Here is a 23,463-nt window from a genome sequence, read left to right on the forward strand (position 1 = left end):
AGATCCAGAGCCAGAGCTGTTTTTGGAGGAGCCGGAGCCCTACCAAACAGGCCCTTAATAAAGAACCAAAGGTGAGCCGCCGCTGATCTGATCTCGTGCTCAACTGAAAAGCCTACCGATCTGATCGGCTGGCCCGGATTCCTTACCTACGCAGAGGAGCAGTACTGTGACAAAGCCCTCTCTCCTCCGGTTCCTTTTAGGGCGCGTTTAGATGGCGAAATTTTTTGGTTTTGACTACTATAGCACTTTCGTTTGTATTTGGTAATTAGTGTCTAATTATGGATTAATTATGTTCAAAAGTTTCGTCTCGTGATTTCTCACCCAACTGTGCAATTAGTTTTTTTTGTCTACATTTAGTACTTCATGTATGTGCCGTAAGATTCGATGTGACACTTTATGGTGAAAAATTTTGGAATCTAAACCGGCCTTAGTACAAATAATTTGCTCCGTCTTTGGCCGAGCGAGCCTCACTCCGTTCGAGAGAAACTGCGTGGCTTTACCTCTTTTCACACGAAGGATGTCTGTGGGACACTTTGTATTTTATTTAGTTTTAGATTAGACTCTGCAACAACGTTTTTGTGTTCTCCTCGTCAACCGAGTACCGACTTTCTCACCGTGACACTGCATCATCTCAGGCTCCGATTGCTAGAGGAAAACTGCAAATCTTATTTTCTAGAGCTAACTTTTGATCACTATCTAAAAAAACCACTAGCTTTGCTGGATGTACTACCTCTGTTCACAAAAGATTTTAGGTGTTTTTTAATTAACGTCTCTAAAATTGATCAAATGTATAAGTAAAAATATTAATGTTTACGCACAAAATAAGTATAGCATGTGACCATATCTCTTGACAAATCTAATAATGTTTATTTAATATTATAATATTGATATTTTTTTTATCTATAGTCAGTGAAATTTAAGATAGTTTGACTTGGTGCTCTGCTAGAATTGTATTTTTCCTTTGGACATATGTACTACAACACACAAAACAAATATATATGATTTTGAAACTATTTTCGGTACAAACTTACTTACCGGATCTTTGAATATTCAAACACAACCCGTATAACCATAATGTGCCATTGTTGACTTTGAACAAAAGAAACATTTTTTTACCGACTTCGTAATTTGGAAGTATTAATATGTCACATGTTATTGATATGAAAGTGCTTCAAAATATGAATCCCCGTGGATCAAATTTCTGATATATACGTTATCAGTTTTAAATCTTGATTGACAATGGTACTTTGACAACTATGGCGCTACGAAATTCCAAGCTCTAACCTCGGAAACCCAATTGTTAAATTTACAATCCCATTAAGGCCCTGTTTGGTTTCCATAAGTCAGATGACTTATTAAGTCAGGTGACTGAAAACCAGTGACTTATAAGTCATGCCTGTTTGGTTGTAGATGACTTATAAGCTTATGCCTGTTAAATGAAAGGTGTGGGCCCCACTCGGAAAAGGGTGGCTTATAAATTTTAAGTAGGGGTGAAACAACTTATTTCTTATAAGCAGGGATGACTTATAAGTTGGTGGTGTTTGACAAAATCAGTCATTTATTTTACTTTTTAACTTATAAATAGATGACTTATTTGGAACCAAACAGGCCCTAAAACACCTCAGGATAGCAAACCCAGAACGGAAGGAGACAGATTTGACCGGTCAACGCTCACCACAAATTGTAATTAAACAGTTCCCGAAGGCGCAGCAGCAAACCAAGAACGAAAGTTTTGAACGCCTAAAATTAACTCACCTGCGTACAGTACACCCTAGCCTACGTGGTCCCCGCGTATATATTCTGATCACTGTATTAGAGCATCTCCAACGACTTTTCATATCCATTCTAAACTCAAGGAATAAAGATTTTAATAAAAAACTATTCTTCAATAGCTCTTTCAAACGATTATCTAAATATAGCTATTTTTTATTTCAAATTTTTTGCTAATTAAAAATAGAAGATAATAATGACTCATTTGAGATATAGAAGAATAGTCGGAGAACGAAAAGATATAAAAAAAAGGTGTGGGAGATGGTCTTAGTACCTTTTTTCACCGACACCCGTGGTAAATCCTTGGGCCGACCGGGGCCGTCCGATCACCCGACCAGTCGCATCCAGCGGCCCCGCCGCGCGCGCACCAGCTCCTCAACGCCCCCAATTAATTCGGTTGCCCCGTGGTGTGGCAGCAGCGGCAGCAGTAGTACTACTGCCTCCACTCCAGTCCAGTCCCAGCTCAGAGCTCTCAGCGGTGGCGGCCGGCGACCGGCGAGCTCCTCCGGCATTTGAGTCCCGTGGAGTGGAGCGCTGAACCACGCGGCGCACCTGCATTCACCGCTCCGCGGTTGCCTTCGTCTTCTCCGCGTGATCTGGTAAGAGCGTCCGGCTGCTTCCTCTCTCTCTGTTTCCCGTAGCAGAATTCGTGGTGGTGGCGGAGGTGGGGGTCGGGGGGCGTCGCTGGAGGATGGGATCTGGCTACCTGGGCACTAATGCGGTGGTACGGCTCCGGATGGTGTGGGTTTTAGGCGGTTTTGTTGGGCATTAGGAGGTGGGTTTGATGCCTGACTGGGGGATCTGCTTCCGATTGGGTTCTGGCGTAAGGATTTGATCCGGTAAAGGAAAGGTGATAGCGACATGTTCAGATTGCGTTCTTTTGGGCGCTCTCTTGCTTGGTCAAATACTTCAGTTTTGCGAGTTCACATGGGTTTTTTGTGTGGGATTTTGGGGGGTTTTACCAGAGTTGTTTGCTGGGGTTTAGCTGAAATCCTAGATGCGTAACCCCACTAAACTTTAGGTCTCTATCATTATTTCATACTGCCAATGATTGGGGATTTTAGTGTTAGTGGGATCATTATCTGTGTGTTTAGTGTCAGTAGGGTCATTAGCCGTGTTTGATTGTACTTGTGATGCTAATTTGGGGATGAGTTAGTTAGCATAGGGAGCATGAATGCCACTCTCATTGTCTTGCTCCCTATACGTGGTGGATTTAATGCCTACTTTAGACCAACATGATTATTGCATCACTTTTGTTTGATAAAAGCTTGGAATCATCAAGTTTGGAAATGCATTTTCTGTTCTAGTAGTACTAACTGGTAAGCTATAATTTTCAGAAGTAATGTTTCTTCCTTACAGGTTGCTCTGGTCAGTGATGGCCGGTGACATTACATGCGGATCCTTGCTGCAAAAATTGCAGGTATGTTCGCATTTTGTTGTCCACAAATAGCAAGCAATTCTATGGTTTCTTGCTTGATACAGTGTGGCTGATGATGGCTTGCTTCTACTTCTACTGTAGTTGATTTGGGATGAAGTTGGCGAGATTGAGGAGGACCGTGACAAGGTTCTTTATCAGCTGGACCAGGAATGCCTTGATGTTTACAAGAGGAAAGTTGACCAAGCAACTAACTCTAGGGATCTCCTGATCCAGGCGCTGGATGACTCAAAGATAGAACTTGCTAGGCTTCTTTCTGCTCTTGGAGAAAAAGCTATTGCAAGAACCGTAAGTGATTATATGCCTATGCTGGGAAAATTCACAGCTTCATTTCTGTCTTCCGTAACTCTGACCCCAATAGCATGCTTTTCAGAGCAGTCAACTAATACCAGTATATCTTTATGCATGATTTAGCTGCCTTCTTATATAGCCCTATTTTACTTATAGATTTTGTCATCACATTGTATGTCTTTTTGGCGTTTGGCGTCTACTTATGAAACTAGCTGCATTACATTTTTTTGCCACTGAATGCCTTGTGCAGCAGATTTAATGTTCTAGCTCAGAAATCATATGGAGCCTTACTCCAAGTGTTTAGAATTGAATCTATTTGCTTTACTGCTGGGCATACAATTGAGAATATTCAATCCATGCAGCCTGAGAAGACAACAGGAACAATCAAGCAGCAGCTTGCTGCTATAGCGCCAACACTTGAGCAGTTGACTAAACAGAAAAATGAAAGAAAAAGAGAGTTTGTTAATGTACAATCACAAATTGATCAAATATGTGGTGAAATCGCTGGCACCATAGAGGTGGGTGAGCAGGTGACAACACCCCAAGTCAATGAGGATGATTTGACACTTGAGAGGCTTGAGGATTTTCGGTCTCAGCTCCAGGAGCTTGAGAAAGAGAAGGTATTTTTCTATCTTTTGCCTTTTTATTGGTTATGACGTTATGGCGCTTCATACTTGGCCATTGCTTTAGTATTGGTTTCTTATTCATGAAAATAATTTGGTTTGCAGAGTAATAGGTTGGAGAAGGTTCTTGAATATGTGAGCATGGTACATGATCTTTGTACCGTCTTGGGGATGGATTTTCTCAGCACAGTGACTGAAGTTCATCCCAGTTTAGATGACTCTGTTGGCGACAACTGTAAGAGCATTAGTAATGATACATTGTCAAAACTTGACAAGACGGTAGCTACACTTAATGAAGATAAGAAGTTGCGTCTAAGCAAGGTAAATGCACATCTCCTAGTCTATAAATGTGAATTGCACCCTCTGCTTACGTGCACGATCTTACCATTGGCTTACATTCACAGCTTCAAGAACTCGCTGGTCAGCTCTATGATCTTTGGGATCTCATGGATGCCCCCAAGGAAGAAAGGCGCATGTTTGATCATGTTACCTGCAACAGATCAGCATCTGTGGATGAAGTCACAGCACCGGGATCTCTTGCTCTAGATTTAATTGAACAAGTGAGTCTTAGTAATAATTTTTTGGTGCCATCACCTGATATGAACTATTCCTTTGGCCTGCTTGACATTTACTTCTCCATTTATTAAGGCTGAGGTTGAGGTTCAAAGGTTAGACCAGCTGAAATACAGCAAGATGAAAGAAATAGCTTTCAAGAAGCAAACTGAGCTGGAAGATATCTACGCTGGTGCTCATATAGTAATAGACACAGCTGCTGCTCATGAGAAAATATTGGCGCTGATTGAGGCAGGTAACATAGAACCATCAGAACTAATTGCAGATATGGATGCCCAGATAGCAAAAGCAAAGGAAGAAGCATTGAGTAGAAAAGACATTCTTGACAAAGTAGAAAGATGGATGTCTGCGTGTGAAGAAGAGAGCTGGCTTGAAGATTATAACCGGGTATGGCAATAATTGGTTCGGCGAGTCAAAATTACTGCTGCATGTATCCTGTGATCATTTATGTGATAATACCAAAGCTGTGCTGGCTGTGGAGTAGCTTTTAACCACAAAATTAAAATGCCTTCAGCAGGATGACAACAGGTATAACTCTACCCGAGGTGCCCACCTGAATCTGAAGCGTGCAGAAAAAGCTCGTATTCTTGTTAACAAGATTCCAGGTATCAGTTCAAATCATAGCATGAATGCCCTTTACTTTAGCTTCGAAGAAGTTTGTGCCGTGAAAATTTTCTTTTATGTACAATGGACTTGTATCTTGATCTGATAGGTATGCTTTATGTTCCATTGATTGCTGATGTAAAATGTCTTCTTTCATCCTAGCACTTGTTGAAACTCTGGTGGCAAAGACCAGGGCATGGGAGGAGAACCGTGGTCTGTCCTTTATGTATGATGGTGTACCTCTTCTAGCTATGTTGGATGAGTATGTTATGCTCAGGCAGGAAAGGGAAGAAGAGAAGAAAAGAATGCGGGTTAGTGTGATATGCTCTTTAAATCTAGAAGCTATTATCACCTGAATTCCAATTCATTTATTGTCCATTAAGTTCCGTTTGGACCTATGCTGGAGTCTGGTCATTTTTTTTCTGTTGCTGATATTTGGTACTATATAACTGCATTTTCCATTTTGCATTTGACTTCAACAATTTGGCATTTTGCTATTCTTTGAATTCAATTCCATTTTGGATGGTGGTGTTACATCTAATTATTGCTGTGGAAATGCTGACAGAGAATGCTCTGATTGTTTCAATTTGAAGTATGTGATTTTCGCCCCTTCTTTTGGGGAACATGAACTGATTCAGCACTCCTTTTTGTCTATGGTGTCCCGACATCTCAGGAACAAAAGCGCTACATTGAGCAGCAACTGAACACTGATCATGAAGGGCCATTCGGATCGCGAGTGAGTCCAAATCGGCCTGCCAGTTCGAAGAAGGCCATTGGCCCAAAGTTGAACGGCAGCATCTCAAACGGCACTCTAAACAGAAGGCTCTCAATCAGTGGCCAACAGAACGGTGGTGGCCATGGCAGGTCTGGAGGGAAGGATAGCAAGAAAGACACCGCGAAGATAGCATCTCCTGGGAACAATGCAGCTGCAGCTGTACCTGTTGGTGTGGCAGCAACAGCCAAAGAAGACGCGGCCTCCCAAGTTTCTGTCACCGATCCGGTTCTGAGCACACCATGATCTTTAACCTAGCATCGTATATTAGATATAAGGGACCCCTTTTTCTGATGTTCTATTGTTGTGGTAATATATTGTAATGCCTTCGTAGAGTAATTATGATGCCCATCCGTCAGCTGCTTTGGCACTTATTGTGTAATTCTTGTTTTTAGTTCCGCTCGGCCTTGCTGTTTTGACTTGTCAGACGGTGTAGTATAGTCTTACTGAGATGTTTTGTCATTAATCAGTGTGCTGGACGTATAAGCTGTTCTAACGTTTTTGTTGTGCCCGTCCTTGATTTTTGCACCCCTGTGAGCGTAGCTTACTTCCAATATTCTTTGCAAACTGGATTGCGCATTTCATTTCTGTAGGTACACTTAAATGATTGCTTCCACAAAGCTGCTATACTTGTAATATTTGAAGTCTTGCTACCTGTGATCTTAACTCTGAAGGAATGAATGAGTCGGATATTTGAATGACATAGCAGCTTGTTGAGGAAAAAAAAAGTTGTATCAATATTTTTGAAATGGATTGGGGTACCATCAGTCTTTTATCTTAACATCCAAGCCAGCTACATCAGCAGCTTACTGGTATACGCAATTATGATATATCTATCTATTCTATTTATGTGAACAACGGCGGGGCTACTTGTTTGGGAGGATGTTTGGGCTTGCGCTTGTTTAGCCCAGCCGCTGCGGAAGCGTTACTTCTTCCTCTGCCTCTAGGATGGCCCCCCCCCCCCCCGCACGCTTGCGGACACAAGCAATCCGACTCTACCACTATTTACCCAATTTAAATTCGAATACGAATATTGTTGAATGCTAATACAAAACAGATATCTTGAATTCAGATTCAAATTTGAATATCTACTTGATTTTGAAGATAAATGTATCTATTTGCTTATTGATAGTTTCATAGTATAATAGAATAATTATAAATGAAGGTTAAAATATGTAGCTATATACACCGGCTATATAACACCGTGGTTAAAGACAACTACGAAAAATAAAGTATTTTCATCAATATTTCAATAATTAAATATATAAAATATAAGAAACTATAGATAATATATCTTAATTACTAAATTTAAATAAATAAAACTAAATCCTAGAAGTATATAAATAAAATACTAAAACTACGTTAAATTATTTTTATTTACATAGTTAATTAGTCATAGTTATAAGATTTAGATAGTTTTAAAATGATTTGTACTTCACGGTATGAATAATATCATATATTGTACATTTTTATCGAATACGGATGTAGAATCATATAGAGAATAATCTTTAAAAACGAATATTAGATACATCCCTTTAACATTCATGATTAAATCGAATAGATGTTTCGGATGTATGGACATCCTCATCCATCCTACCTGCACGCCAGTTCCACGGCCCACGGGCCCACGGGCCCACGGGCCCACGGGCCTATCTACTTCGTGTAATCATGCCCGTCCCCTGCCAATGATTCGGATTTCTCTACGGACTCCGTGCTTTGAGCCAGTTTAGTTCCATCTCATTTTGCCAAATTTTTCAAGATTTCCCGTCACATCGAATCTTTAGACACATGCATGAAGCATTAAATATAAATAAAAAATAAAATTAATTACACAGTTTAGACGAAATTTACGAGACGAATCTTTTAAGCCTAATTAGACTATGATTGGACACTAATTGTCAAATAACAACGAAAATACTACAGTAATATTCCGTCAAAAAATTTGGCAACCAAACAGGCCCTTTGACCCGTCTCTTGCGTCTGCGTGCGTCACGTCTCCCTCGTCCCGTCACTCCACCGCCGTCCCCGTGGGCGCCCGCCCCAACCGATCCTATCCGTCTCAGCTCCATTAAAAAATCTCTTCCTCTCCCTTCCTATTCAGGAAAAGGAGAAGGCAGCACCTCGATCGATCTTCCCTCCATTTACTCCTCCGTGCGTGAGGGCTCCCGATTCGATCGACAGCGTTTCGCAATCTCCTTTGATTCCATCGGCGGCGGCGGCGGCGGCGGAGAGAGATGAGGAAGCGTGAGCGAGAGAACCCGTGCGGGATCTGTGGGCACTACCACAAGTACGAGGAGGGGGAGGTGTGCGGCGTCTGCGGGCACCGCCCACCTGCAGCGTCGCCAGCTGGGGCGAGGCAGCAGGACTCGGCGTTCCCGTCCGAGATCCTCAAGGAGTTCCTCTTCCTCGGCAGCTACGACAACGCCTCCCGCTCGGAGCTCCTCAAGACCATCGGCGTCTCGCACATCCTCAATGTATGCTTATTCACACCGCACCTTACTATTACCTGCATGGATGGGTAGCCTTCTTTTTGTTTTCTTTAATTTAATGCACTCGTGCTTGATCCGGTGAGGACTGATTAGTGCTAGGGTTTGAGGCTGAGTTGAATTGAATGCTAGCCCTTGTTCGTTGCTTGCTTTGGTAAGCAAATCAATGAAAGGGGTTAGTTAGTATGCATGCACAAAGATGGAAGGTTACCTGGTTTCTTGTGGATGGGCTGAAGCTTAGTTCGGCTATGTGTAACTGGTAAGGTGCCATCTGAATGTCCAGTGGGTTAAAGTATTGGAAATAATATGGAATAGAGGGATTTCATGGTACGATTGGGTGAGGCACAGATGGTGGATTGCATAAGCAGAAAATGATTCTATTGGAAAATAGCAAACATGGTGATAGTGATAGTATGGGCTGCATTTTTTACTTTTTGTGATACTAAGTATTGGGTTGTCATCTTTTTTTGTACTAATAGTTAAGGCTGATGTTATGAATTCAGAAGTGAAATGCAAGTTGGAAACATTTAATTTTTGGTGGTTGAGATTGCGAGATTTTGCATTGGAGCTTTTCTAGCATTTATGGAACTAGCATTGTCCTTGGGGAACTGTTCTATTCTTCTTTTTTACTTGTTCCTCTTTTAGTGCCTGAACTTTGATTGCTTCTGCTGGGTTTCAACTCTAGCCTACCCCAACTTGTTTGGGACTTAAAGGCTTTGTTGTTGTTGTTGTACTTGTTCCTCTTTTACTGGTTTCCCACTGCATGGAATATTCAGGTATTGCCATATTGGTGCGGCAGTGATGCCTCTGAACCATTTTCATAGTTTCATTGTGTGCACATGCTTGTTTGAAGAATCGCCATTCAGCCATAGAAAAGTTCAAGATGACCCTAATTAATACAAGTCGAAACATAGTGGAAGTTAAAGCTGCTCCTGGCAGAGCATCTACTGTGCTCTATCGATGGTGGTTAACATATTTTTATAATAGTTACAATGTGGAGCTGATTACGACAACATAGATAATGAATCTTTAATTATCTCACCACATTCTGATGTTACCTCAGTTAGTGATCCTGATTTTGATTGCAATCAAGCTTGGATTGCAGGAAGCCTAAGCTGGTGTTATACTGCTAATCTGCTATGCATCCATTTCATCTGCTTCAGTAATGTTGCACTTTAAATTCTCAACTTCATTTCACTATTTGCATATTTATACCATCACAGATACTAACCATGTATACCATTTCAGTATTGTTTACAGTAATACCTAAACTAAAGAAGAGTTTATTAAAAAATTAGTGGGTCAGCAACAATGTTGGTTACAGACCGACTTAGATCATTTTTTTTGTGAATATCTCATGTTGAATAAAAATGTAGCATTCAATCTGCTAAGTTTGAAGAAATAAAAGAAATTACAAATCAAAATAACCCCCAAGACATTCTAGCCTAACTAATTATGTGGTAAAAGCAAACTTTGTTGTTGAACCAAATCTTACAGCTGGGAATCAGGTTCCTTTCAAAATCATATGCAAACATGGGAAAAAGCAATTGGAAGATGGCGTACTAGAAGCTATCCCTTCCGCCTATGGGTGCAACTACACTGTTTCATCCTCTATAATAGGTCACGGAGTAGCATTAACTTGCATTGAAGCAACAGAGAAGTGGCCTAACTTATTCCGTCAAAGTACCTAGGAAAATTTTCGGTGGAAACCACCTTGGTGGTGGAATTGTGAAAGCCTCTAAAAAACATGGAATTCGTGAAAGGCTCTAAAAAAACATACTTAAAAGTAAAAAAAAAAAACTTGGGCCATCCACAGATGGGGACTGTCCCAGAAGTTAGGATGCAAAACCATTTTAGAAAAATTCACACAAAAAGTGATCAGTTTCAGGTGCATGTGCACTAGAGGACAAAATTTCTAGTGCATATGCACCTGAAATCTGTCATTTTCTGATTTTTTTAAAACAAGTTTGCATCCCAACTTTTGCAACATGTCTCATCTATGGGTACACTATGGCTGTGCCAAATTCTGACTTTGAAGTGACCTAAATTATTCCATTGATCATACTTGGTACCATTCACCAATTGATGGTTCTGACGGTCTTTTACTCTGAAGTACCAGGAAAATATTCAGTGGAACTGTGAAAACCCCTTAAAAAACATACTTACAAGTTTAAAAACAAAACAAAGCTTGGCACATCCAAAGTGCATCCATAGATGCAACATGTCACAGAAGTTAGGATGGCACTATGGATATGCCAAGTTTTGAATATTTGAAAACTTCTAAGTATGTTTTAGACTTTTACGGGGTTTTCATGATTCTACTGGGTGGTTTCCGTCGAATATTTTCACAATGTACCTCTACTCAACATTACATGCACCTAGAGTCAAAAGGTATATTTGGAAGTAAGCTGATCTTCTGGCAGGGAGCTTGCTGTTGCAAGTTACAGTGACAACTGGGCACACAGTAACCAGATAACCAATGTGTCAATAGACCAATCTGGGAGGAAGTAGGTGGCTTTATATTAAGAAGAAAATAGGCTCCCATATTTGCCTTGATGATGAATTAACCTGTTTGGTCTGGGCATACTGTGTACATCCACATCCTCAACCAACTTGAGCTTCCTAGATTGCCAATATCAGAGTTTACTGATGCCTTATTGTCTAGACATTTCATATGAAACTTCACATCATGCTTGTTCTTGTCTGAATGTGAAATGGCATTGATGTCCCTTTACTTGCAGACTGTACCTTTATGCCAAAATCTTTACCGGAATTCATTCACTTATCACTGCCTTCAAGAGGATAAGACTCTGCAGTTTGATGATGCAAATCAGTTTCTAGGTACGCACACTATTCTCTTTTTCTCTGTACCTGTTGATTGTAGGTTAACCATTTCCCCGGTAAGTTCATTCATTCTATTCCTAATTAAATGCTTCGTTGAACTTCAGAGCAATGTGAGAGGGAGAAAGCACGCGTCCTAGTCCATTGCATGTCAGGGAAAAGTAGGTGTGTATGGTACATATATATATTTTTCCATTTGGGAGCTATAATCTTTCATATTACTGGCACTGATTTGACTAATGTTATCAAAACACTTTATCAGATCGGCAGCATTTGTAATAGCCTTCTTGATGAAGTCAAGAGGTTGGAGATTGGCACAATCCTTTCAGTGGGTGAAAGAGCGGAGACCACAAGTGCAACTGTCTGATGGTAACTTAATGAATTGCACATACCTTTTCTGTCATTTTTGTTCTCAGATACCTTGAAGAAAAATAGGATGATTGATGCTCAAGTAGGCTCTTATTACAAAAATAGTTATGCTTAGCTACATGAGCGTATGAATTACACAATAAGATTGGGCCACCCCTTAGCATGCACAAATGTATGCATATCAAGGTGAAATGATACATCATCATTCGTTGCAACACAGAATTTATTGTAGTGGCTTGTTCTCATGTTAATTCTGTTTCTGCATTGGCTGACAACTGACATGTGGGTGTTTGAGGGGAAAAAAACTGACATGTCGAACCCAGCCCTGATCTGAAAATGTCAGTTAGTACCACAGTAATAAATAGCATAAAGCTTATCATGGTAAGTGCAAAGTAAGGTGAAATTAGTTCATATTTATTTAGTTTATTAAAGTATAGCAAGTAATCCTTACGACTTCTTGAGTCTACTAGCTACTGAAAGCATGGAGAGGCTGCAACTACTGAGTTGAATTACTATCTGAATGAACTCAGTAGTTTAGCTAATACAAATTCTCACACTTAAATTCGGACCTTCTAGCCACACAAATAATAGTGCATTTACCAAGTGCTAACATTAGTGATGAACTTGCTTTCTGCAGCAGCACAGCAGCAGCTGATTGATTATGAAACGAAGATTTTTGGTTCTAATAATGTCAGCATACCAGCTCAACCTTTTCCACCAGTGGATTCGTTCCCTTCTCTTGGATTTGGTTTTCCAAAACCAGCAGGCGACATCCAAGTGCCTACCTTTAACCAGCAGGCTCCAGCATCTGTCTTTGAGCGCGTTACCCCGAACAGCTTCCCTAGTAATTTCACATTCGGAGCTGAAAGAACTAATGAGGCGAAACTTCCAGATAGCAACAATTTCGGTGTGATAAACTCGTCTGGGAGTGATAGCATGATGGACAGCTCCTACGATGGTTTTGCCTTCATTGATACACAAAAGAAATGACTCAATTGCAAATTTAGTCAGGTTTCTCGGGATGTTTTTGATTTCTGAGAAAGAAATTCATTTTTGTAATAGGATGTCGCAATATTTGCCAGTATTATTACAATTGCTGCTGTGCATTTTAACAACCATGAGTGTGCTTTTTTATGGAACTTTTCTAGTGTAATTCACGTGAACAAATTACGCTGGATAGTTTGAACAAAAAGCTACACATGTGCTTGTTAAGACGTACAGATTTGTGGGCTCAGAAACTATGAATCAAAATCCATACCAAGTTGTCATCATCAATAGGAGATTCAGATTACATATTATTGCAGTATACAGTAAGAAAACTCAATTGCTGCAAACTTCTCCAATAGTGCTGAAAATAAATACAAAGGTTCATATTTGGGGATTGTTGATACAACTTGAATGCCTTGCAGAGTTGCTATTGCTTTCTGTGGATTTCCTTTTTCTTAAAAAATGTTCCTTTTGTATCGAACTGCTTAGATTTTGTTGCTCTTCCTGAGTTTTCACAAGAAAAACTCCTTCCTGTGTGACCGTGTTACAGCATGGTGGCCATGTGAAAGGTTGACTTCACACATGCATAGGGTTGGGTAATGCGTAGGGCTTAGCTGCACCCATACTTGGGAATTGAGATCGCCAGGGTCTGTAGACAATTTTCCGCTTCTTGTGGGTCTCTTGTGTCCTCTTTGAAATTTAACCTGCTTGTAATGTTTGTTCGCGCCCAAGAACATTGCAGGGGAAGCAACAGCAAGCAGCCACATGCATCCACTTCTACATTTTCATGGAGACAAAAGAAAGTATCGTGCACATAGTCCAGCACACCACATCACAGCACACCAGAGAAAGAAGGGGACGTCACACCATAGCCGATGTAGAACTCTTGATTCCCTTTATTTGTATATTTGCAAGAGTGATCTAGCCTTGGGTCATGTTTAGTTCCCCCCAATTTCTGAATTTGGCAATATGCAAAAAGAAGATTTTCCGTCACATCAAACTTGCGGTACATGCATGGAGTACTAAATGTTGACGAAATCAAAAACTAATTGCACAGTTTGGTTGTACTTTGCGAGACGAACGTTTTGAGCTTAATTAGTCAACGATTGGACAATTATTGCCAAATAAAAACAAACGTTACTGTAGCACCAGGAAATCCGGCGGCACCGATTCGGTGGCCAACTAAACATGGCCTTGACCTGGCAGCATTAGACTTATCGCCTGACATAGTCGATCGTGCACGTCTCCTTGGGCCATTCAAGCACCTTCGCTGCCTTTAGAACATCCTGACCTGCATCACTGAATCCCACATAAATACACACAAATGAGGTTCTCCATTTTATGGAAAAATTAAGGTTGGGAAGATAATCCCCTTTTCCATAGAACTTATGCTTCACCGATAGTTGGCTCGTGAGATGAAAAGATGCTAAAAATAATATCAAGAGAATGAAAATTGCAATTAAATCAGAAAGAATAGCTAGGCTGCAGTTTAGTCAAGGAACTCAACCAGAAATACCCAAATCAAGGAATTAAACACCTGCTACCTGACGCATAGTCTTGATTGTACTGTTTGAACTCTGCCAGACTTTTCAGCTTCCTTGATGAGCTGTTCAGTTGAGTACTGCATGATGGTTTGTTGTTATTAGTAAATGCTGATAAAAGATACTGCAACCAAAGGTGAAAGCTGGGAGGTTCTAGTGATTATCATCCTAACCCCCCCCCCCCAAACAAAAAAAAAAGAAAAAGAAAAACCCAATTCTCATATTTGAAAATATCACCAACAGCCTGCATCTTTTAATGATTCTTGTAATATTTTCCTTCTCATCTTCTAGGTATGTCTGAACTGGCCTCTGGTTCAATAGGGATGCTATCTGGTCTTTATCTACCTTATTTTCTGCCTGCAGGAATCAATAAGTCTACATTCAGAAAGGATTGGTTGAAAATTAGTTGATTGTTAGACTGTGTAGTACCTGAAGCTGCAGAAGTTTGGCTCCATAAAAGTTCGTATTTCATTAAGAAAGTTGTTGGCTTCATAAAAAACTTGGCCTTGTTCTTGAAACAAGGCATGAGGAATATCAACCTCAACCAACTAAGCAAACTAAGGAGAGATTAGTGAAAAAAATTATGTACAGCTTATATGCTGTAGATTCACAACGCGCAAGGTCTATTATAGAATGCCAAAGTCCAACATTGGGCTTGCCAGCATCTCGACTTTATTACGAAAGCCACAACTCTTTCACCAAAGTTCATTCAGGCCCATGAGTACTTGATGGATTGATAAGCTTTCCAATGGATCTAGTTCCACCTCATTATCCCGTTGGCAATGTTTCGAAATCATCATGACATGTTATTGTTGTGTTATGTCGGGTGCCTATGTCACCATTTATCGGCCCTTGAGCCTTATAATCACCCTTAGGATCCTACTCTAAGTGGGAGCATGCCCCCAACCAGGTGGAGCACGCCCCAAGGGTGCCCTAGGACGTCCTCCCCTTGGCCACCTCATGCTGCTTCGCCACCGACATCGACCATACTATTGTATACTTTGTTGCAGTCACTTTTAGACTTGAGTTTTGTTTAAATTAATCTGTCATTGAACAATTTCGTTGCGTGTTGGTTTGTGGAACCCCATCTTATGAGCTTATTTATATTAGAAATATTTTAGATTGCATCTTCTATGTGTCTTGCTTGTGTTCTTGGTTCGCATCTAAGGATAAGCCTTCATGGCGAGATAAGTCGTTGCGCGTGCAGTTGATAACTGAAAGTGCATCTAGACCCCTAAGTGGATTTTGGCGCATTGATGACGATACAATTAAGGGTCTAATGAGATCTATTAGGTGTGGACAGGTTGTAATCATGCAAAGGAGTATGACAACACAATGAGACCCCCTAATTCAAATCATAGCGGCGTATGGATGTCTGAAGGCTTACTCTATTAATTTCTATTTTGAATTTGAGTCTAGGAAGCGCCGTACTATAAAGGAGGACACAAATGGCAAGGTTAAGGGAACCATGTGTTCTTGCAAAACATCAAAAGCCCTAGGACAAACCAAAGCCAGAAAAGACAATTCCTATTCTTTCTGACCTCCATAGAAGTTACTTGGATATATGCGGAAGTTCTGCGTTTTTATGTGGAACCTTCGCACTTAAACTGTACCGTTTGGAAAGTAGGGGAGGGGTATTTATACCTCTTCCCCTTCTTCTCCAACGGTCACCTACTGCATTTAGACACCCACTAACTCGTGGACAAGGTCTCTCTTCTCCATTGAAGGCCACCCAACCTCCACCTTGAGTTCTAAGTGATTTCCCCTTGCGAGATTGGGTTAGGGAGTGGATTAGAGAGCCAAAGAGCAAGAGCTTCAGATCTAGAGCACTTGGTTCTCCCTCTAGCTTGTGGTTTGAGTTCATTACTCTTGGAGCTTAGATTCCTTGATGGCTAGAGGTACGTTGCCCGAGAGCTCCCAATCAGTTGTGGTTGAGCACTGAAAAGTTTGTATTGCCTTTGTGAAGCTAGTGGCGGAAACCCTCAAGCTTGATCTTTATGGTTCACTTAAGAAAAGGTAGGAGTTAGAAGAGACTCCAAGCCTATGTGGCTCCCTCAACAATGATAACATAGGCAAGCCTTGGTGGCTTCGCTGAACCTTAGGGTAAATCTTGTGTCTTGCCTCTTGTTGTTGTGATTTGAGCTCATGTCTTGTATATATTGCAAAATTAGGGTTTCCACCTGTCGCGGGGTCGGAACCACGACAAGCATTGTTGTTTGAGTCGGTGTCAGAGTATGTGTCTCTGGTGTCTCGGGTGGACTCAAGAACATAAGAATCACAGAGAGGACGCAACGGTTTATCCTAGTTCAGGCCGATCGATGCCCTATGTCCAGCAGCTGATGATCCTTATACACAAGAGCACCCAAAATTGGGGGTTACAATAGAGTGTACAGGAGGTAGAGAGAGATTTGAGGGGTTAGCTCGGTGCTAATCCCAAGGTTGTCTCATTGCCGGTGGAGCCTTCCCCTTGTCGGAGAGGAGGGAGCCGATGGGTGCGGTGGAGGAGCTCTCGGTGCCCCTCTCTAGGTTGCTCTACTCTTGGTGCTGAGTAGGAGCAGATCGATGAGGAATGGAATGATCTATCTAGGATCATCCTCCCCCCTCTAGGGTCCGACCTTATCCTTATATATCGAGATAGGTCAGGTACATGGTGGTTTGGGGGGTTCAGCCTATGGTCTACATGCGCCGGAGTCTAGGAGGGTCTTGTAGCGGTGATCTGTGGACCATGGCGGTGTTGTGAAGCCGAAGAAGCCTAGGGCATCTTGTTCTGACACACTGAGTGTTAGGCTGTGTTGGCTTGGACGGGCCTCCCCTAGGCACACCTTCTAGAGTCTTCTTGGTGGTGAGGGAGGTCGGCTCGAGGGTTTGACACATGGGCCTAGAAGCCCCTGAGCCCCCAAAGACTGAGGAGAGGTTGTCTTCTTGTGTCACGCCCCATGCGTGACCCTATCAGGGGAGCAGACAGTGAGGCCATGCCCAAAGTGCTGAGTCGCAGAGTTCGCGAGCCTCGATGGCTCAGGGTGTATCTTCTAGTGCCCGGGCCTTGGCTGGCGTCATCGACCGAGCAGGAGCCAAGGGATGGGCTTAGGTTTCGCATTGATCGGGAGTTTGAGGCTTGGGCAAGCCCCTGAGCTCCGAGCAAAGGTAGCGACATGCTTAGGCTCGAGCGAGTTTCTTGGTCTGAGGGTGCGCTCAAGCGTACCCGATGGGTATAGCCCCTGAGCCCCAGGGCGATCCTAGAGGGGTCAGTCGGGAACCATTGATCCCGAGGCTTAACATACCCATATGTTAGGATCTCGTCAGGAGCCCCCGAGCCCTTCATGGCCTCACTTGGCCTGGTTCGTGATGGCGACAAAGGGTTGAATTTGATCTTCTGGTGACCGAGCTAGCCATGGTAGGGATGCCTTCCGCTAATGAGAGTTCGATGCCCTACATGAGGCCTTCTCCCTAAGTGAAAAGGGGTGGTTGGCTATTGAGGCCGAGCGGTAGTGGTGCTGACCCCTTCTTTGGACCTATGTCGCCTAGGTCTGTGGCCCAAGCAAGGGTTCGAAGAACTCGTTTGGGAGTTACTGACTTTAGGCCCAAGGCACCCTTCTTTTTGGTCAGAGCCTGCCATGGGTCTGGTGATCAAGAGCGTTTGGGCTCTGGCTCGAGGCCACCTGATCACCTGGCGCGCCACACCCTTCTAGAGGCTTCAGTAATAGGCCCTGATCCTCTTAGGTTGGCCTTCTTGGGCCGACCTTATGCAGCCATAGGTTGGGCATGGGGAGCACATCAAGCTTAGGTGAGGGACCCTCGTTGGGCCCACCACTCAGTGGCTCCTAACCCAACTCCGAGGATTGGTTGGTTTTGGAGGTGCGCTGCTCGATCGTCCATCGATCGAGGGGTCGGGTTACTCTATCTGGGGAGCCAGTGTAGCCCCTAAGGCCATTGTGGGGCCTACTTGTCTATGGGTGTGGCGGCTTCTAGGCACATCCCTTCCGCTGACGCTCTGTGCAGGTGGTCGATGGCACCTGGGGTTCCACACACGGTGGAGGAGTTATGGCGTGCACTCCTACGCCGTCCCACTTCGTCTAGGAGATGGGACATTGGGTCACGTGGACCAGATCTGGCAGAGGAGAAGGCGTGGCACTTAGTGTGTGTGGATCCAGGCCATTGATGGTGGTCGGTGGGCCCAAGGGAAGTTGGATCCCCTCAAGTCCCACGAGTAGGCGTGCGTGGAGTGGGTAGCGCGCTTGGGTTAGCTCACGTCCACTCCTGCGTGCTCGGGTTATATAAAGGGTAGGACAGGGGGAGTGGTCATACCTTCTACTCCTAGGTTTCCCATCGCCTCCTTCCTTCACACCACCGAGCTCACTTATGTTTGTTCCCGATCATCTTGCAATGGCAGAGTGGGACACCTCAAAGGCCGAGAGTGAGATGCTGGAGGTGGTCCGGGCGTGGTTAACCATCCCTGCGCTGAAGTCTAGCTCCATCGAGCGGACCCTTCCGACTTGCTCGTGTGCCCTCGGCACGGGACAAAATTTCATGCCGACACACATTCTTGGCACGCTCGGTGGGACACCACAATCGTCATGGCGGTTCACAACAACGCCATCCTTATGGTATATTATAAAGATCTACCTGATGGAGATAAAGATGTCATTGGCAAAGCTATAGAATAATTTCAGAACAAGTATTTGTTGTCCTACACCAAAACACGTGACAACACAATTGTTTAGAAATTTCCACTACCAAGAGTTCTGTTACACGGGCAGATAGATACAATTGAAGCTGAAGACAGATGTTTCTTTACAAAAATTGTAAACAAATCTGTTCATGATGCCATATCAAGCCATAATGAAGCTTTCTTGGACACATTCCACAATGCCATGAAAGAGGCGGTTCATGGGTTTCTAGTTGGTCAAGTTGGGCCGGCGTATTACAACATTCCACATCCGTCGATCCAAGGGACTAATTAAGTCAGTACCAGCCATCAAGAAGCAGCACCAGCTAGTAATGATGACGTCTAAGCAGTTTAGGGTTCATCTGAACAAGCTCAAGGTACTACTACAAATCAAACACAGTATAATCCTGGACCGTCAGTATAACATGTGCAACAGCCGGCGGGGCAAGGTTAGAACCAAGTGATTAATTTTGGCACATCAGGCCACATACCATCATCGGCTCAAAAAATAGCACCATCAGTTCAAAGGATCCGTAGAGATATAGATCCTCATGTCTATAACCAGAGACTTCAAGCAGCGAACCGACAAAGGACCCAGTAGATAGAGATTCAATAAGGGTATCATTATGGCACAGATTATAACACCCTTCACATGATTCCAAATCCATGGTATCAAGGCACACGTGATTTCAATCCACAGATGGGTCAGCAGGTGTAGACAAATCCAAAATCACATGCTAACGAGTTGTTGCTAAAGGTAACCGAGATGATGAAGAATTAGTTCGTCTGAAGCCAAAAGGGCTGACCTTTTCGTACAAATGTCCATACCCAGAATGGTATGATTTGGTCGCTCTTCCTGCAAATTATAGGCTTCCAGAGTTTGCTAAGTTCACTGGCCAAGATAGTACAAGCACAATAGAACATGTCAGTTGGTATCTTACACAATTGGGCGAGGCATCAGTTGAGAAGGCCCATCGAGTTCGTTTCCTCTCTCTGTCCCTGTCAGAGCCAGCCTTCACTTGGTTTTCATCACTGCTGGTCAACTCCATTGCCAACTAGGCTAACCTCAAGAAGAAATTTCATACATATTTTTATACTAGGACTGGAGAAAAGAAGATTACCGATCTAACAACTATAAGGTAGAAGACTAATGAATCGGGCACTGGGTTTCTTCAGAGGTTCTAAGAGACTAGGAACCTATGCTTCTCATTAAACTTAACTAATGATCAGCTAGCTGCTTTAGCCATTCAAGGAATGCTGCCAATGTGGAAAGAAAAACTATTAGGACAAGAATTTGACAACTTGGGTCAATTGGCTCAACGAGTGGCAACGCTCAATAGCCAATTCCAGAGTATGCGCAGAGATACCCAATTCCAGAAGAGTACCATAGTGGTCGAAGACTCAGTCAATGACGGCTATGAAGATGAAGAGGTTGCTGCGGCTGAATGGAATTAGGGCAAAAAGATAGTAATGGTGCCAAATCCTTGGGGAAGAGGAGTCAAGGAGAACTATGACTTTGTTGTCACAAAATTAGACAAGCTCTTCGATTTCTTGCTTGAGAAGGGGCATATCAAGTTGCCTGATAATCATGTTATGTTGCCCTCTGATCAGTTGAAGAATAAGAAGTTTTGCAAGTTTCATAACGCTACCTCTCATTCTACTAATGAATGTAGAATTTTCCAGCAGCATATACAGAGGGCTATTCAGCAAGGAAGGATCAAATTTGACACGCCTTGGAAGATGAAAGTTGATGGTAATCCTTTCCTAGGAGATTAAAACATGGTTGATGCTAGACTGCTCAAGGGAAAGACTAAGGTCCTAACATCAACCAAATCAAGAGAAGCTAGAACAGTCGATTCTGAGAAGCAAATATCAGCCGATGAATATAGGGAAATTAAAAGATGTCGCGATAAGCAAAAGAGCCGATGTGAGCAAGGAGAAACATCAAAGGAAGGGGCGATAAAGCCATGGGTTACATCTCAAATTCTATTGAATAAATGGCAGCGGTAGAGGGAAAAGGATTTTCAGCATTGGTTGGAAAAGCAAGAATACCAGCGTCAGTAGGAGAAAGAGAGGTATGAAAGAAAGCAAACCGAATTGCTTTGGAATTGTCCTTTCTTCAGACATTGCTAGAATGAAGGTTTGAAGTTGCCTATCAGGAGTATTGTCCAGAGTGCAGCGATCAGTATGGAGAGTTTAGGAAATCTCAAGCCAACCGCCGGTCTATCCATACTCAAGATGCATATCTCCATAATAACATGGACCAGCGCTTAAAAAATGGAAGTATTCATAATCGGCTGGGAAAAAGAGTTGTCGATCAAGATTGGGCTAATTATGAAGAAGGCAACAAGAGAGAATATGTTTGGTAGGAAGGCCAATGGTGTCCAGGAGGTTTAACAAGAAGCCAGAACAGAAGGGTGCAACGCCTAAGGAATAAAGAGTTGGAATAGGCTCAGGCATCCGGTAAACCTCAAGTATGGCATGCTAAGCAAACAGCCGATAGAAAGCGACCATCGGCTAATATTCAAATGACTTTTCTGTTGCCATCAGAGTTCAGAGCTCTGGCAGATCAAGAAGTTTATTCGGATTTTGATGAATCGGAGTATGAGGAGATGGTTGCCAAGTTAATGATTATATAGCAAGCAATATTTTATAAACCAGTCAAGCATCGACACCTAAAGGCTTTATATGTAAAAGATTTGGTTGATGGGAAGCCAATGAACAAGATGTTGGTGGACGGAGGTGCTTATGTTAATCTCATGCCTCACACCACTTTTTGTAAGCTTGGCAAGGGACCAGGAGATCTGATTGAGACCAACATGATGCTTACAGACTTTGGGGGTAATGTGTCTAAGACCCGGGGGGCAATGAATGTCGAACTAACAATCGGGAGTAAGACTCTGCTCACCACATTCTTCGTCATTGATGGAAAAAGGGTCGTACAGTTTGCTCCTTGGTCATGATTGGATTTATGCAAACTATTGTGTACCATTGACCATGCATCAATGTTTGATTCAATGGCATAGAGATGATGTCGAGCTGGTTCGTGCTGATAAGTCTGTAAGTATCGCAACAGCCGATCTAGTCTTTTGGGAGCTAGGAGGCTTCAAATGCTTTTCTGGCAAGTTATGGGAAGGAGGCTTCATTAGAATCAACGATGAAAGCCAACAGCCGATCCAAGCAGCTGGTTTTGAAAATTTGTCTTAATGGATAATCCAATAGATGGTACAGATGGCAAGCTGGGACATGGTTTCACATCGGCCGATGAATTAGAAGAAGTAGATATTGGTTCTAGAGATAGACCTAGGCCAACATATGTAAGTGCCAAGTTGGACCCTGAGTATAAATGGGAGTTAGTTGATTTATTAAAGGAATTTAAAGACTGTTTTGCTTGGGAGTACTATGAGATGCCTAGTCTAGACTGGTCAATTATTGAACATCGATTGCCAATCAAACCTGGATATTGGCCATTTAAATAGGCTCCAAGAAGATTCAACCCGAACATGCTTGATGATATCAAAAAGGAGACTGAAAGGTTACTGGAGGCAAAGTTCATCCGACCATGCTGATATGTAGAGTGGATATCGAATGTTGTCCCTGTATATAAGAATAATGGAAAATTAAGAGTTTGCATCGATTTCAGGGATCTAAACAAAGCCACACCCATGGATGGTTATCCGATGCCGATAGCTAATATGTTAGTAGATATAGCAGTTGGGCACAAGGTTATTAGTTTCATGAACGACAATGCAGGATACAACCAAATTTTCATGGCCGAGAAAGATAGCAAAGACCATGTTTAGATGCCCCAGCGCAATCAGTTTGTTCTAGTGGGTTGTGATGACCTTTGGTCTGAAGAATGCCAGTGCAACTTATCAAAGGGCGATGAATTATATTTTTCATAAGTTGATCAGCAGGATTGTTGAAATCTACATCGATGATGTGATGATAAAATCCAAAGGGTACAAAGAGCACCTAGCCGATTTGCGAGAGACTCTGGAATGTACAAGAAAACATGGTCTAAAGATGAATCATAATAAGTGTGCTTTTGGAGTGTCGGCTGGACAATTCTTGGTATTTATGGTCCACGAGAGAGGAATCGAAGTTGGTCAAAAAAGCGTAAAAGCAATTGATGAGGCATTTCCCCCGACTACCAAGATAGAGTTACAATCTCTGCTTGGTAAGATTAATTTCATCAGAAGATTCATTTCAAATTTGTCAGAAAGGTTCCTATCGTTTTCTCCCTTGTTGAAGTTGAAAAATGATCAAGAATTCAAGTGGGGTGACATACAATAAAAGGCGTTTGAAGAAATAAAAGAATACATGAAGTGTCCACCTATGCTGCTCTCTCCTCAGCAAGGTAAGCCTTTTAAGTTGTACATATTGGCTGATGACAAGACAATTGGATCGGCCTTGATACAAGAATTTGAAGGAAAAGAGCGAGTTGTTTTCTATCTAAGTAGAAGGCTCCTGGATCCAGAGACAAGATATTCTCCCACCAAAAAG

At 42.5% G+C, this 23,463-nt stretch overlaps 2 protein-coding genes across 2 annotated transcripts; both read left to right on the top strand.

Moving 5' to 3' along the window:
- The first annotated feature begins 2,203 nt into the window (after window positions 1-2,203).
- LOC136528070 (65-kDa microtubule-associated protein 2-like) lies at window positions 2,204-6,563 on the top strand. Its single transcript, XM_066520965.1, has 10 exons — window positions 2,204-2,369; window positions 3,130-3,190; window positions 3,290-3,493; window positions 3,859-4,116; window positions 4,225-4,440; window positions 4,524-4,679; window positions 4,768-5,079; window positions 5,210-5,297; window positions 5,458-5,606; window positions 5,969-6,563. The coding sequence occupies exons 2-10, from the start codon at window positions 3,146-3,148 to the stop codon at window positions 6,311-6,313; spliced, it is 1,773 nt and encodes a 590-aa protein (XP_066377062.1). The 5' UTR covers window positions 2,204-2,369; window positions 3,130-3,145; the 3' UTR covers window positions 6,314-6,563.
- Window positions 6,564-8,071: 1,508 nt separating this feature from the next.
- LOC136527831 (protein-tyrosine-phosphatase IBR5-like) lies at window positions 8,072-12,955 on the top strand. Its single transcript, XM_066520674.1, has 5 exons — window positions 8,072-8,541; window positions 11,295-11,394; window positions 11,502-11,559; window positions 11,657-11,763; window positions 12,401-12,955. The coding sequence occupies exons 1-5, from the start codon at window positions 8,302-8,304 to the stop codon at window positions 12,751-12,753; spliced, it is 858 nt and encodes a 285-aa protein (XP_066376771.1). The 5' UTR covers window positions 8,072-8,301; the 3' UTR covers window positions 12,754-12,955.
- Window positions 12,956-23,463: the final 10,508 nt, after the last annotated feature.

This window comes from Miscanthus floridulus, chromosome 19, assembly GCF_019320115.1.
Source record: "Miscanthus floridulus cultivar M001 chromosome 19, ASM1932011v1, whole genome shotgun sequence".
Classification (NCBI taxonomy): domain Eukaryota; kingdom Viridiplantae; phylum Streptophyta; class Magnoliopsida; order Poales; family Poaceae; genus Miscanthus; species Miscanthus floridulus.

Bases quoted from the DNA above. Each gene is read 5' to 3' on its own strand.
- LOC136528070 (XM_066520965.1), top strand. From the start codon at position 3,146: ATGGCCGGTGACATTACATGCGGATCCTTGCTGCAAAAATTGCAG. The intron at 4,441-4,523 runs GTAAATGCACAT...TTACATTCACAG, and splicing joins AGAAGTTGCGTCTAAGCAAG to CTTCAAGAACTCGCTGGTCA. The intron at 5,607-5,968 runs GTTAGTGTGATA...CCGACATCTCAG, and splicing joins AAGAGAAGAAAAGAATGCGG to GAACAAAAGCGCTACATTGA.
- LOC136527831 (XM_066520674.1), top strand. From the start codon at position 8,302: ATGAGGAAGCGTGAGCGAGAGAACCCGTGCGGGATCTGTGGGCACTAC. The intron at 11,560-11,656 runs GTGTGTATGGTA...ACACTTTATCAG, and splicing joins TGCATGTCAGGGAAAAGTAG to ATCGGCAGCATTTGTAATAG. The intron at 11,764-12,400 runs GTAACTTAATGA...TGCTTTCTGCAG, and splicing joins ACAAGTGCAACTGTCTGATG to CAGCACAGCAGCAGCTGATT.